The sequence below is a fragment of the Polypterus senegalus genome, chromosome 6, assembly GCF_016835505.1.
Source record: "Polypterus senegalus isolate Bchr_013 chromosome 6, ASM1683550v1, whole genome shotgun sequence".
In the NCBI taxonomy this organism is placed as follows: domain Eukaryota; kingdom Metazoa; phylum Chordata; class Cladistia; order Polypteriformes; family Polypteridae; genus Polypterus; species Polypterus senegalus.
Window position 1 is genome coordinate 26878002 of NC_053159.1, and position 16544 is coordinate 26894545.

At 39.5% G+C, this 16544-nt stretch overlaps 1 protein-coding gene across 2 annotated transcripts in view; it reads left to right on the top strand.

The window, feature by feature from the left end:
• The window catches only part of LOC120530892 (forkhead-associated domain-containing protein 1-like), a 106226-nt gene that overhangs the window by 10207 nt on the left and 79475 nt on the right, over nucleotides 1-16544 (top strand). The window contains exons 2-7 of one of the 2 annotated variants that reach the window (XM_039755658.1): nucleotides 6864-6976; nucleotides 9519-9725; nucleotides 10308-10572; nucleotides 12315-12409; nucleotides 15155-15379; nucleotides 15486-15609. In XM_039755658.1, the coding sequence (XP_039611592.1) occupies nucleotides 6881-6976; nucleotides 9519-9725; nucleotides 10308-10572; nucleotides 12315-12409; nucleotides 15155-15379; nucleotides 15486-15609 (1012 nt within the window). In that variant the 5' untranslated portion in view covers nucleotides 6864-6880. Of the gene's footprint in view, nucleotides 1-6863; nucleotides 6977-9518; nucleotides 9726-10307; nucleotides 10573-12119; nucleotides 12207-12314; nucleotides 12410-15154; nucleotides 15380-15485; nucleotides 15610-16544 lie in introns of those variants that run through there. The other variant, XM_039755659.1, reaches the window with a different exon arrangement.

The following is a 16544-nucleotide window of genomic DNA, read 5'->3' on the forward strand; positions in this document are numbered from 1 at the left end:
TATTATTATTTTTAATTACCCAGCTAACACAGCATTTTGAAAATCCTTTGAATATCACAAATAAACCGTATTGCAATTGTTCCTCCTAAGGTGCAGTCAGGTCCATGAGTATTTGGACAGTGACACAATTTTCATAATTTAGGCTTTTTATGCCACCACAATGGACCTGAAATAAAGCAATCATTATTTAATTGAAGAATAGACTCTTGGCTTTAATTTAAGGGGTTTACCAAAAATATGGCATGAACCGTTTAGGAATGATGGACATTTTTATACATGGCACCCCCTTTTTCATGGGCTCAAAAATATTTGGACAAATACTTGTGGACTTAAACAAATGTTTTGTAACATAATCAAATTAAGTTAATTGATTTACGATAAAAATGTAAATATTGAGATGAAGCACATTTAGAAAATGTATGGATGGTTGGGAGGAAATTTGATAGATAGATAGATAGATAGATAGATAGATAGATAGATAGATAGATAGATAGATAGATAGATGTGAAAGGCACTATATAATAGATAGATAGATAGATAGATAGATAGATAGATAGATAGATAGATAGATAGATAGATAGATAGAAGGGGAAATTCACATACTCCAGCAGCAGCATACTGATAAAAAACAATATTAAATTAAAGAGTGATAACAGTGCAGGTATAACAGACAATAACTTTGTAACTTTGTAAGACTCTTTGTAACTTAGAGTCTGTACAGGAGAAGAGTTTGTAAGCAACTGGAAGGCTGATTGTAAAACTTCATGTAAATGTGTGGAAACAGTCAGTGCCTGCTTAATTCACGGGTTCAAAGGTCACAGGCTCATGATCGTCATGTGTTCAGTGAAATTCTCACTTGCATATGCAAATTGTTGCCACTCTCTGGCACCATAGGTAGTGAGCAAAACGGTCTTACTTCAACACTTCTGTCTTTCTTACCTGAAAAATCTGTATTAAACAAAAGCATTTTTTACTACTTAATCACAGTATTTAACAAATGACCTTCCGACCAGGTTCCATTGAGGCATCAAAGGACACATCACGTCACCAACGTGAGCCTACAGATTTTGTTTTTTTGTTTCCTGGTGGCCCTTACTCTTGAAAACTCGGATACCTGAATTTTAGAACCCTATGTTACCGTGCTACTATTTGATAAAGACAGCCATAAAACTCTTTTTCAAAAGGAGGTGGCCGTTTTAGTATTTATTAAAATTTGGAGACTAAGGAGCCTCACACTGAAGAGCAGAATCTGAGTTTTGACCTTCAAAATGGTTTTGTTCAAGTAGAATTTTTACATTTTTTGTTCCAGCAGTATCAAATTCCTTAGTGGGTCCTTGATGACCTGTTATTTACCAGAAAACCGCAGTCAGTCAGTCGTCCAACCCACTATATCCTAACACAGGGTCTGCTGGAGCCAATCCCAGCCAGCACAGGGCGCAAGGCAGGAACAAAAACCGGGCAGGGCAGCATCCCACTGCAGGGCACACACACACACACACATACACACACCAAGCACACACTAGGGACAATTTAAGATCACCATTGTACCTAAACTGCATGTCTTTGGACTGTGGGAGGAAACCCACGCAGACACGGGGAGAACATGCAAACTCCATGCAGGGAGGACCCGGAAAGCGAACCCAGGTCTCCTTACTGCGAGGCAGCAGTGCTACCCACTGCGCCACTGTTGCCACCCTTTACCAGAAAAATCATCTGCAAAATCAAATTTTAATTTGCTTAGCATTCACTTAAGGTTAAATGCAAAAATCAACTGCTACCCAGGCTGCACTACTTCTGCAATCTGGTTATAACCACAGGCAAACAAAACAATATTAATTCTCTTCTTATACTGTATGTTTGCATTAGGCATTGAGAGAACGCCAACCTTTAGATCCAGAAGTATCGCTTAGAATAGATGCAGTCAAAACTTTGAAAGGTGCAACACGCCGCTCACACTAAGACCTCTCAGTCACGGAAATGATCGATCAAGTCAGAGTCCCACCCTGCTCCTCACAATGCAGACTGTGTGAACTCGAACATTTGAGGCAGGCACCATTTTGTTTGAACTAAAAGCAAGAACAGTGTCTTTCTCACCTCTAAAACAGTAAAAAAAAAACAAGTTTCTCTTGAAATTTGCTGTTCTTCTGCTTCTGAAAACAGAGCATTTGTCACCTACTATGACTCAAGCACCTCCATATTTTAGATGTACTGAAGCAAGCCAGCAGGAAAAGCAATGGGCCTGAGTGATATTCATGCTAGTCAGTCTGCTGTTGTTTATACATAAACTGTTTTAATTTTCACTTAAAAAGAAGACATTTCCACCCTGCTCTGCGATAGCCTTTGTAATGTTCGTGCAAAGAAATGTGCTGTTAATTTGCCTTAACGAGTACAAACCTATCTTCTAACCGCTGTCATAATTAGCATCTGATATTTAACACCTCGTCTAACACACACTTACACTTGTACTGCTTTGTCTATACAGCAATTAGTTCACCAAACATGTGTTGCATTTGGAACCTTTGAATATTCTTGTACATACTTTTAATATAATTTTTCATCACTTGGATAACACTTACTCTTTGTCTTTTTTTTACTATTGAATCTCTTTTCTGTTACCAGGCTGAACAATCCTATATCTTACCCCACCTCCATGAATGTGCCTGCCTTGGCGGTGGATGGTTTTTATCACCACTCTTGTATACAATAAGTAATGACTTAATTTCGCTAGCAAATAATCTGAAAGTTTCATCTTTATACCTTGAGAGAGCAGGTTGTGTAGGAGACAGGCAAGTTGAAGTTCAATGTCAGATTTCTAACATGGGAGGTTAATTTATCAATCATTGTGAGGTAAAAAGTCAACAATGTGGGATAGAAATCAACAATGACCCTTTGAAAGTGTTTTTTCTAGGGTTTGGCAATATCAAAGTCTGCAATGTGCACTTTAATCACGTCAGAATTGTTTGATTTGTAACTTTAAACTGTGTAGCCGAGGGATAAATCAATTAAAAATATGTCTTTGTCACAAATATTATTTGTCATTGAGAGGCAAGCAGAATAAAGTTACAGGATTATACAGTAGGTTATTATTGTCACAAATTAAAGGTGAATCCTGCATTGGATCGTTTAGTCTAAAGTAGTTGGACCATGTCCAGAAATTAGATAGATAGATACAGTAAATTATTTTATTTATGCCCAGTGTTCCATGGATAGATGCCACTCAATGCAACCCTGCGTTAAGAAATTAAAGGATCGGTCTTCAGTAACCAAAAATTTTGTTCAGCCCTTCAGTAAATTATTCACAGACACTGTTTGTTACATAAGTAAAGTTAAATAAGACATAGGACAATGGACTCTGATGGATATGACGACGGAGATCCCAATATCTAGTTAAGAGCTCACATAGAGACAGAGAATTAGATAGATAGATAGATAGATAGATAGATATGAAAAGCACTATAAGATAGATATGAAAGGCACTATAAGATAGATAGATAAATAGATAGATAGATAGATATGAAAGGCACTATAAGATAGATAGATAGATAGATAGATAGATAGATAGATAGATACTATAAGATAGATAGATAGATAGATAGATAGATACTTTATTAATCCCAACGTGAAATTCACATACACCAGCAGCAGCATACTGATAAAAAACAATATTAAATTAAAGAGTGATAACAATGAAGGTATAACAGACAGACAATAACTTTGTATAATGTTAACGTTTACCCCCCCCATTTAACAAAGTTCTTGATTAGGTTCCTATACTCCTCCTCTAGCAGTGTCGTCTGCAAACTTTTGCCCGTGGCAGGACTCCGAGTTGTATAGGACGTCTGATGTATATAGGCTGAACAGGACCGAAGAAAGTACAGTCCCCTGCAGTGCTCCTGTGTTGCTGACCACAATGTCAGACCTGCAGTTCCCAAGATGCACATACTGAGGTCTGTCTGTAAGATAGTCCACGATCCATGCCACCAGGTATGAATCTACTCCTGTCAGCTTGTCCCTAAGGGGCAGAGGTTGGATGGTGTTGAAGGCGCTAGAGAAGTCCAGAAACATAATTCTTACAGCACCACTGCCTCTGTCCAAATGAGAGAGGGATCGGTGTAACATATAGGTGATGGCATCCTCCGCTCCCATCTTCTCCTGGTATGCGAACTGCAGAGGGTCGAGGGCGTGGCAGACCTGTGGCCTTAGGTGGTGAAGCAGCAGCCACTCCATGGCCTTCATCACATGTGACGTCAGGGAGACAGGTCTAAAGTCATATTCAGCTCATCAGGACGTGATACCTATGGGGAATAATTTCACTGATGCCCTTGTGTTGTATGTTTGCACTGATGTTTTATTTTTTGTAAGCTTCACCAAATTCAGTTACAAGGAAGTGAGTGTTATTATGGCAATAAACTAAAGAGAAAAGTTTCATGTTGAGCTGTTACCCAACAACCTGGAATCTAGAATAATATTCTTCACCAGCAGAGGGTGTGCATGAGCCATATTCTGTCCTTAGAGTAGTTTGAATTCTGAACAAACCTTTCCTACCAATTCCCTTTTTCAGAAGCAATTTGCTGCCTTTAATGAATGCCTTTGCTAAATAAGTCACCACATTCGGTTCTGATTCTGTACAGATGGGAACAGACATCAGTGTGTGACACACCGTGCTGTAGTTTTCAAACATCTCTGACTGGAAAAAGCAGACAGGAAATGAAGAGTTTGAAGTTATGCGATCATTTATATTTCACTATGGTAATGAGGTTTCTTCATTTACTAGTTCTAGAGAGTTTTCTAAAGCACCACAAATGACAGCAGAATACCACGCAAACTAAACATCCTTCATTTTGTATCGTGAAGTTCTAAAGTGATCATTATGCTAATGTTTATAAAACAGGGCACTAGTAAGATTGTGCTGCATTTTCTTTTGTAATTGAATAAATGAGTCTTTGAGCCAAAAGCAGAAAATGAACTGTCAGCCCTGTGATTTAAAGGCTGTCGCCTTTGCCAATTAACTGGGAAGCTTGATAACAAATAGTAGTGGGCACAACTGCATATAATGATGTGTCTTGAAAAGAGTATCTCTTTATTTTATATATATCATCAACTACGTGCTTTAACCTGTTGATCAGACACACAAGTAAGAATTTCACAGTTCTCTGTACACTTGACAATACTATTACTACTTATCATATCTTTCTATTATACAAAAAAATTCTGGGACAAAATGAGACTTTTTAGCCTGGGATGAGATGTGCCTTTTTCAGAAAGATACTTTCAAGTCCCGCAAGACAAGACTTTGTGCCAAGAGATTTAACCATGTCTGGGACCAGAAACAAAAGACAAAGAGTAGATGATAAAGCAGAACGTCGTAAAGAATTCAAAAATGTTGGTGTGAAGCACATGCAGAGCAGGTTTGAGGTAATGAAAGCACTAAAATTCAAAAGTCCGAGAAAAATGATAGTAAAGATTGCATTAGCACAAACAAATGGAAATTATTACTCAGTGAAATAACGGAACAGCGAAAAGAGGTTGAATATATCGTTCAGATTTAAACTTTAAATCGGAGACTTGTAGATCGTCTAATTCGTGTTGCCATCAGGGAAAAGTAGCATTTATTCCCAATGAAGAGGCGTTTTCACGAGAATTAAAAGATTGGTTGTTTGGTGAAAATGAAATCTACATATGCGAGTGGCAGTGATGTGAAGTGGCTGGTGCGTAGCGCAGGCCGGGAGGTTGGCGAGCAAAGCCCCCCAGTAATTAATAAAAATAATCCTAAAAAATTCAGTTTCAGAAAAACACGCCCATTCCTTGTAAAATCTTTAATAAAAAAACAAAATTTTAATGAACTGTCAAACTGCATGATTTATGAGAGCTTGAAGATGGGTACGGGGTAGTCGCAGAATAATGACCTTCATCTACCATCCGTCTGCAGTTGCTATTCAAGTAAAGTAACACAATGAATTGAGGCCTGGCATATCGACTGCTTGATGGAAAAAGAAACAGCCGTAAATGTAGTGTCTTAGGAATCCCATGGTGCAATTGTTTTTTTAGATTTATTTTTACAGGAAAATATAGTAGAAAGTACTTATACAAACCATTAACAGATTATAAAGACATAAAGTGTGTCTACTACTACAGAAAAAGATAGAAGGAAGGGAATCTAGTGCAAAACTGTAAAATCTCCCTTTTGCCCCCACCAACTAACATCCAGCGCCTAACCTGCCTTGCGCTTTCATACACATTTAGAAAAACATCTAGCAATAATGCTGTGGAAGAGACACAACATTCACAATTTAAAATGAATAAGAAATTTTAAAGAAAATACACGGTGATGGAGACAGACACAGACTCATTCTCCCTCTACCACCTAGAAGGAGGCCTGTGTAGGAGGCGGGTAATTCTTAATTAACTTCTTTATTAGTATCACTAATAGCTAATGAAAGGCATAAAAATGGAAAAAGGAAGACATTGAGAACTCCATTCACTGGCGCCTGAGAATCGACGGGCACAAGCTAAAAATGAATATATTGACATAGGAGAGTAGAATGAACTGGTGTTTAGTTTCCTGCAGAATTTTCTTGTTGTTGCTCCTTAATCATATTTTATTTCTTGTCAGATTGTTGTTTAATTACAAAAATAAAACTGAAATTATATTGTAGTTGGTTTTATTTTCTAAAATGTCCCAAAGGAGAATACTGCCGAGCATTCAGATTTGTCATGCATTAAAAATGAAAACACCCCTGCAATCAATCTTCATTTTACATTCACTAACGTAGTACATTTATTTGTATTGATTACCAGTCAGAAGTGGAATGTTGCATCTAGTTCAAGCATTAAGTCTTTGATTCACATGTTCTTATTTTCAGCTTCATTGGAGTGCAACATGAGGGCGTATCTGAAAACATCAGAGGGGCTTTTTCCACTTCGTCCAAAGACCACTAGTCTGGGGAGAAGAGACGACTGTGACCTGTGTTTGCAGGTAAATATTTTGCTCTCTAAAACACAGAAATGTGAAACAAAATCAGTCAATGTCAATCATTTCCATGTTTTAATCGTCTGTAAATATATTCTGTGAAATGAACAGCCTCGACACACACACAAAGGTTTTCGGGCAGCTGCCCATATATTGTCCCCTGGCTGCAAAAGGGCTTCTAAAGAGCACTCAAGTACATGGTTTTGAGTCCTGAACTGAACTGAAAAGGTTAGGAAAAGATGGCGGCTTTATAGCCGAAAGGCGGAAGTGATGTCATTTGGCCAGAACCGGAAGTGCCGTCAGTCTGTGCACCGGAACCAGAAGTGATGTTGAATCAGGCAATTTTTCCCAAATTTGGCCTGCAGGGATAACAAAGGTAGGTTTAGTGTACCCCGCCACCCCCTGGCCTGGCGGGTAATTACCTCCACTTGGTCCACTTGACTCCTTCCTAGTCGCACGTGTGTTAACTAAATAAGATGAGTATGTCAGCTAGGTTGGTAGCACTGCTGCTTTGCACATCTAGCACCCTGGGTTCACATCCTCTTTAAAAAGAGTTTGCACAATTTTCCCATGTTTTTCTTTAGTTTTTCTTCAGACACTTTGTTTTTTTTATCTCCTGCATCCCAAAGAGCTGCCAGTTAATTAGATTGAAGATTATACACAGAGTTGCCAGTTTATTAGGTACACCTGCCTATTAGGGTGTTGGAAGTCCTTTGACCTTCAAGTCAGCATAAATTAATCTGGACATGGATTCTGCAAGATGTCAGTTGGGTAGTTCAGTAATGTGGTACCTATGCGGAAATTATTGGATTGCACAGTTGTGGAAAATTGAATGGCTTCAATCAGCCCTTTTCACCTCATCCCAAAAATGCTCAACATAGTTGAGATAGGAGTACTGTGCTTGCTGAAAACTCAATGACATGTTCCTGGAAACATTCAGTCATGATACTGTACATGTCTGGTTACATGGTGCATGGCAGGCAGTGTGGTGTAGTAGTTAAGGCTTTGGGTTCAAATCCTATTACTGACTCTGTGTGAGCATGAGCAAGTCATGTGACCTGCCTGGGCTCCAATTGGAAAACCAAAAGAAATGTAACCAATTGTGTTATAAATGTTGTAACTTGCTTTGGTTAAAAGCAGCAGACAAATAAGTACTGTATATACTCGTAGATAAGTGCAAAAGGTACCAAGCCACTTTTTACTTTCTCGTATAGAGAAAGTATTGTAATCGTCCAAAGATTTGAAGTCGAGATTTTGATGAATCTCTATGTTTAAGACCTCCCCGAGTCTGAAAATACCATTTTTGGAATTATGTTTGTGTGTCTGTCTGTGTGTGTATATAAACATGATAACTTCAGTACGCTTTCACTTAGGTCAACCAAATTTTGCATTATTATTAGGTACAAGATGTAGATTTTTATCAACTTTTGGGCCATTTCCATTAACTGGAAGTGGTACTTTACCTTTTATTTATGCAGCTGCAGAGTCCAGTTTATTCAACTTTACTTTTATAATAATTGTTAAATATTTTATTAATTTGATTTGATTGTACACAATATAAACATATAATCATTGTCTTGTGTTTTACTCCTCAAATATCCATCCCCATATCTATGTATACGAGAAAATCTAGGGGAGACCACTCTCGATTTTATTCTACTTCTCAGTAATCCAGGTTTGATGCTTCTATGCCTTCTGGAGAAGTGCTTTCTTGTTTTTCGCTGGCAACATTAACACTTGGCATGATTTTCAGGTGTCCATTCTAGACAAAACCTGATAAGTGGTGCATTCTGAGGTGATGTTCTGCACATCACGGTTGAATCTGGATGTGATTTGGTCATCTGTTTGCTTGGATGATTCTCGCTATTCTCCTTTGTCCCCCTCTGATTCACAAGTAATTTTTGTTCACAGGTTTGCCTATCACTGGTAGTATTCTGATTTTTACACCATTCCCAGTAAACCCTTAATAAAGAGTTGTATGTGAAAATCCAGCCATATGGGAGATGCTAGAACCGATGCACCAATCAGTAACTATCACACCAAGTCCAAAGGCACCAAGATCATTTGTTTTGCCCATTCCAATACTTAGTTGAATGCCAACTGACTTGTATCACACTCCAAAATCCTATGACATAACATTGACGGAATGCTGAATTTGTATTAAGCTGGGGGTGTACCTAATAAACTGGCAACTCACTGTAAATAAGCTCATACATAGATCTGTGCATGAATGGGGCCATCCAGGTTTGGTTTTGGCCTTGTGCCCAATGCCATTAGGGTTGATTTGTGAGCCCTTCATGAGTCTGAGTTGATATAACTGAGTATAAGTATGTTTGTATAAGTTTATATAAGTAAGTATGTTTATATAGGTTTGGTTTATATATATATATATATATATATATATATATATATATATATATATATATATATATATATATATATATATATATATATATATATATATATATATAAATCCACCAGTATTCTAGGAAATGTCATGCTTCATCCATTTTATTAAGCCAAGTTGTCTTTCTTGCTTTTTCCTCAGAATAGTGGGATTGAAGACCGCCATGCTCTCATTGATTTCAGTGAGACTGAGGGCTGCTTTGTACTTCGAGATCTCAACTCTCAGCACGGCTCTTTTGTGAACGACTGTCGAATCCAGAATGCCTCAGTGCGATTGGCTCCACGGGACGTACTGCGATTTGGATTTGGAGGTCCAACCTATGAGCTTATAGTTGAACACACTCCTTCAGTATGCTGGTTGCTTCCTTTCTTTGACATTCCATAAAAAGGGCAAAAGTATCTCTAGTAATGTTTAGAAATGTCTTTTTTTCCCATTTATATTTATTGTATGTAGCAGTTTACATATTAACCACAGAAAGATTTTAAATTTTTTCTTTTCTCCCTCGTTTGTATTTTCCATATATTTGTCTTTTCTATCAAATCTTCATGACTTTCTTTTCTTAGGTTTTAACCATATTTTCTGTGATTATACTTTTTTTTTTTTAATATACTAATATATTGTACTATTTATGCCGTCATTCAGAGAATGATGGCTGTGTCCAGCATGGTGTGCAACTTCAGATAGAACATGTTGTCCTGCGTGGTGATTGCACCATGGCGAGCTTTGCTGCTGAGATATGCTTGGACTCTTTTTTGCCAGTGAGCTATACAATCTAGAGTTGCATTTAGTTTTTGGTTGTTTATATTTATTCTTTATTTGTGAAAGATGAGCTACATGGAATTTGCGTTTTCACTCTACTACTTAATTTCCTATCAGCTCATGGTGTCATCACGGCTTTAAACCTTCCTCACCTGTGTGTACTCATCTCAGGTCTCCTGCCCTCCAATGACTCATCGTGTGGCTTGGCAAGGACAACTGCAGCTCATTGAGGAACCCCAAGCACGTCCTCAGTCCTCGTCTTCATCGCAGTTGCCCTTCTTGCAGCACACATCTTCTGGTTCCAATTCATGGCCTCAAGGGGCAGTTTCAGGGAGCACGAAAAGGCCCTTTATGAAAAGTCGACCGACCAGTACCGGAAACAGGAAGGGAGTGTTGGTCTCTGCTACTGAGCCTGGGGTGCCCACCCTTAAAACAGGTGCTTTTATGTCTAAGCTCTGTAAAGCGTATCTTTATAAAAATAACTGATGTTGTTAATTGCGGCAATGCTAAATTGGCCCGTGTGTTTGTTTGGTTTGTGGCTGTGTGTCCATGTAGGTGCAGTTTGCAAGCTGGGACAGGCTCCAGCACCCCCTACGATCCTGGTCTGGATTAAGAAGATTAGAAACTGGCATGACATGTTGTTAATTGCATCTTTTTCACTCTTTGTTTCATTGTATTTTAAAACTTTCCCCATTTTATCTTGAGAGTTGTCACCTCCTACCCAAAACCGTGTTAGCTGATTATTCTGCAGTGATTTTTAAAGGTCATATGAGAGAGAACCTTAAAGGCAGTTAAATAGTAAAATTATTATTAAGAAATTATTAATCATCAGTCAGTCATTATCCAACCCGCTATATCCTAGCACAGGGTCACGGGGGTCTGCTGGAGCCAATCTCAGCCAACACAGGGCGCAAGGCAGGAACAAACCCCGGGCAGGGCATCAGCCCACCGCAGGACACACACACACACACACACCAAGGATAGTTTAGGTTCGCCAATGCACCTAAAATGCATGTCTTTGGATTGTGGGAGGAAACCCACGCAGACCCGGGGAAAACATGCAAACTCCACACAGGGAGGACCCGGGAAGTGAACCCAGGTCTCCGTACTGCGAGGCAGCAGTGCTACCACTGCACCACTGTGCCGCCCATGAAATTATTATTTTTAATTTTTTTTTTGATGAAATGTTCTAACAAACCTAAATTCTGAGCTTAGGCAGTGCAAGCTTGTTTGTAGTAGAGACATGTAAACTGGCTCAGAACTTTGTTTTTGTCCATTAACTATCTTTAGGGTTGGCAAGGTGGCACAGTGGCTAACACCAGTAAATCACAGGTCCTGGGTTCCAATCCCACACCAAGTCATTGTGGAGTCTGTGTGTTCTCAACATGTCTACAAGGGTTCTCTTCCCAGTATTTATAAGTTTTATCCCCAAAGACATATTATGATATCAATCTGGTCTTAGAGTATTAAGGTAACACTTAGTTTAGGTACTGCAAAAACTACTAATTTACTTTTATGTAACTAGACCTTAACAAAGGTGTCTTCTGGATTTAGTGACACTTATAAAGCATCAATAAAATGTCTATTCATATCAGTCCAGTGTGGCCTGCTAAAGTAAGTTCACTTTAGAATGGTTAGGAGTGTCTTAAGTGACCCGTGTTTATCTTGATATTATTTATTTCAACATGTGGCCTGTAAATCCTTTATATTCAGTAGTAATTTTACCAGCATATCAAATGCCACACTGCACAGAGGTGAATGACCACCTGACTGATGCTCTCTGTAAGTGTCATTAACACCAAAAGAAGCCTTCATTACAGTCTTGGTACATAAGAGTCAATAATTAATAGATGCATGTTTGCAGTACCTAAACTAAAGTGTTGCCAGAATGAATATGGTGTGCTGTGTTGGACTGGCACTCTGTCCTGGGCTGGTTTCTGCCTGGCACGCCTTGCTGGTGGGATAGGCTGTACACCCAATTCACACACATCACAGTGAATTGGAAGAACTTGGGTTTAGAATAACATTTATGTTTAGCAAAGAATTTCCACCACTACTGGGTCACACATGGTTAGTATTAAAATGTGAAATAATTTTATTTGTAAAAAGTAGTTTCTTGTTGTTAAGTGTTAAAAAATTTGCCTAGAAATCACTTATAAATATTTCTGATTGTTTTAGGCTCCTGGACCAGTAATGCTGGAATGGGACGCTCAGTCAGGAGTGCACCTATAACTTCTTCATCACAGAATGTGGAAGAGCTTCTTCTAGAAAAGGTATGTTTGGCCACCAGGGGGTGCACCAGCTCCCCAAACCCGACACAGACAGACACCAGGCACAAGTCCAGCAACACACACATTTTATTTTCTGCTGTGGAAACCCTTTTCTTTGTTGCCCAGTGCCCAGCACAGTACAAAGCACCAATAAACAGACAGTACAGATGTTTCTCTTCTTCTTTTTTTTTCTCTCTCTCTCTTTCTGTATTCTGCCTTCACTACTCCTCTGGCATGCTTTGTCCCTCTTCCTCCCGACTCTGGCTCCATGAATGAAGTGAGGCGGTCACTTTTATGCTGCACCTGGGAGCACTTCAGGTGGCCCATCAGAATTATCTGGAAGTACTCCAAGGTGTGGTGGAAGCCCAAAGTAGGGCTCTGCAGCTCCCCCCTGGCAGCCCGCAAAGGGACCAACAGGGCTATGCCAAACTCCAACTTCCATGGAGCCCTGCGAGAATCCATTGCACCGCTGCAACCCAGGGGGGCTGCCATGTAGCGCTCAGGGGGAGGCAGTGCCCTGTGCACATCTGCTCCCCCAGTTCTTACTTTATGACAGCCTCTGATCCAGGAAAGAGTCCTGGCCGTCCATCATATCTGATATCAGCTTAATATAATAATTTTAGCTAAAATAAAAGCTCAGATCTAAGTGTTGGGGGTTCTTCCTTCTTCTTTAAACTTTTGTGTTCCCGACTACCTCTGTGCTGCAGAGACATATACCTGTACTGATGGAAACATTAAGCAGAACAGTTTCTGTACTTTCACAAAGAGCAGTCAAGTTTATTTTAGACCCTCCAACCAGCAATGCGGGTCGAACAGTGAGGCATTGAAATTCTTCAAGCACACAAAGGTTTTTGTTTTTTACCCAGCAAAGGTCCAAGTGAAACAATGCTTTGAAAAAGTCTTAATCAAAGACGTAGGTCATAGGCATATTGTTAGTGCATTCCATAATGCCTTGAATATCACCAGAAGCAAGGAAAGAGGCATGTCATGTGTCAACATTGCCAGACACTATGGATCAAGCTACTCCATTGTGACCTGACTGTAGGCAAAGTTTCAACTGACTGTCCCAAGATCTGGACTCTGTCTACTGGCCACCCCAGAGCAGGACTGACAAACTGGTGCCCAGGGTGCACACCCAAGTCCCCCTGATAGTAGATCTGGCCATGAACAAGTGACAATGGAGAACTGCACAAGTTACCTTTAATTAACAATGATACTAGAAATCTCAGTTAGCTGCTAAGTAATTGAACTCCACATGTGTCACAAGTTTGGGGATTTGGCTAAGGTCTTTGAATACTTGTTCCTATTTACTGTGTGAAAGTAATTTAAAATTGTGAAGTCCACACTTATCTAATTGCAGTCACAGATTTCACAAATTCTCTCAAGTATCACAATTTTCAGAATATTTACATCTGACCTGATGTGCTGATGTCCTACAGTGTTTTACCTTATAAAGACTGACTTTCTGTTTCACTTAATGGATGAAATATAAAGGCCCCCATTGCTGACAGAGCTTGACTTGTACCTTGTGTCTGGATGTAGCTGGTGATGAACTTTTCAGAACATTTTTTTTTCTTGGGTTGCTTTGCGATGTCTCTCAGTCTTGTCAGTTTTTCTCCATTTAAATACAAGTATTCGTTATTGTATGCACGTTTTTTGGATTATTTCATTTTTCTCTTTACTATGTATGGAGTATAAACAATATCTTCACAGCTATGTGACACTACTAATGTTGAATGTAAAGAAATCCATAGGATGTTTCGACCTTGGGCCTGTTCTTCTTCAACAGAGCTTTTTGTTGGAATTGAGTGAATATTTTCCCATTGTAGAAATGGAAAAAATATCTCATCTATTAGAACAACTAAGGTATTTACTATCATAGAGATCTTGAAAACTACAGTACAGAGGTGTATGAACTGAGTGCATTGCAGTGTTATTAAGTCTTTCATTCTTACAAATTGGGCATAATTGCTTAGTGGTTTCAAACCACCAGCACGTCCTCAGTCCTCGTCTTCATCGCATTTGCCTTTCTTGCAGCACACATCTTCTGGTTCAAATCCATGGCCTCAAGGGGCAGTTTCAGGGAGCACTAAAATGGCCTTTAAGAAAAGTCAACCGACCAGTATGGGAAACAGAAGGGGAGTACTGGTCTCTGCTACTGAACCTGTGGTGCCCACCCTTAAAACAGCTGCTTTTATGTCTAAACTCTGTCAGGGATAGTTTTAAAAAAAGTACTTGATGTTGTTAATTGCGTTGACGCCAAATTGGCCCCAGTGTGTGTTTGGTGTTTGTGTATTTGTTTGCCCTGCGATGGACTGGCACCATTGTCCAGGATTTGCTCCTGTCTTGTGCCATGTACTACCTGGGGTAGGCCTCTAGCATCCCCCACAACCCAGTGTGTTAGACACTGACATGACATGTTGTTAATTAAGTCTTTTTCACCCTTTGTTTTATTGTTTTTTTTAATATATTCTCTGATTTAACATGCCAATTGTCACCTCTTACCCAGTAACTGTGTGAGTTTATTATTCTGCAGCCTGTAAGCTTGTTGTTCCCATCCATTTTGTCCATTAGGCCACATTGCTGGTCTAACAAGACGTACTGTAATAAAGAATTGTGTATTTCCTTTCATGGATTTTTTTTTTGTGATGTTCATATGTGATGTAAAGCCTTACTTATGATAAACTCAAGAAAGAAATGGTCTTAATGTACTTAACACTTTAAGGCATGTCCTCAAATATTTTACAGGAACAGAGACTTCTGCGGCTTGAGGATGAAGTTAGTCGTTTGCTACTGTTTGAGGCAGATTCCAGGAACAAGGACGTAGTGATTGCCAGTCTACGGGATAAAGTAACCTCACTGCAGTACCAGGTGTCTCAGAATGGCACCGACAACAATATGGTGAAAAAACCTCAAGGGATTGAAAAGGATATCATGGCAAAAGAAGAAGAGATTCAGGTCTTAAGAGAACAGGTATAAGATTAGTTGGACGGTTGTGAGTTTTCTTAAATCCACAGTTGTACTCAGCTGAGAAGGGCAGATGCATCTCTTAAAATGACTCCTGATGTTTCTGATTTAGATGGTTAAACTCCAGAAAGGCTCCAGTGAAGTAATGAGACACTCCCTCACCGAGAGAGACCTGGAGATCACTAGTCTGAAGAGTGACACGGAGAGACTGCGGCGGGAGAACACCATGTCAGCAGGTGACACTAGATATGCTGGCTAAGACCATTCATGAAATGATTAAACTCAAAAGTTGCCTCACATTTTTATGCAGTCGTTTTGTTCAACCCACTGAATTAATGCTGAAAGTCTGCACTTCAACTGCATCTGAGTTGTTTCATTTAAAATTCATTGTGGTAATGTACAGAACCAAAATTAGAAAAAAGTTGTCTCTGTCCAAATATTCATGGACCTAACTGTAGATGATCACCATAAGTAATGTTATTGGAGGTGAGCTGTCAATCTTCCAGTCTGCAGAGGGAGGAAAAGAGTGAATGTTATCACACAGTGCCACCCACTGGATTGCTAGAGAATTACCACCAGCTGAACCCTTAGACGGTCTCCTATGTGCATACACGTGACAGTAGTTAAGGATTTTATCCAAAGTGCACAGTTCTTAACTTATATGTTAAGCAATTCTTTCACTTTGAATGAACAAGTTAATTTTAAAGATTAAGACAAGACCAGTGAGCATTAAATTGCAAATCCCTAGCCATTCAACGACTTCCTTCATTGTAGGATAACAAACAGACATTCCTCGACTACCTTTGAAAGTAGGTAGTCTCACGGTTTTATATTTTTGTCATCCATACATTTTCTTAGGCCAGTTATCCGGGGCAGGGTCACGGGAGCCTATTCAAGCAGTCATTGGGCGCAAGGCAAGGAACAACACCTAGACAGGGCATCAGTCCATCACAGGGTGAACACACTCACTCACGCACACTCACCCACACACACACACACACACTATGGCCCATTTACCTAACCTGCAAGTCTCTGGACTGTTGCAGGAAACCCTCATGGTTGCACCTTGCAGGGAGAACCTGGGATGTGAACCCCAGTCTCCTCCTTGTGAGGCAGCAGCACTATCAATCCACCATCATGCCACCCATATTTTTTTCATTATGGCTTAATT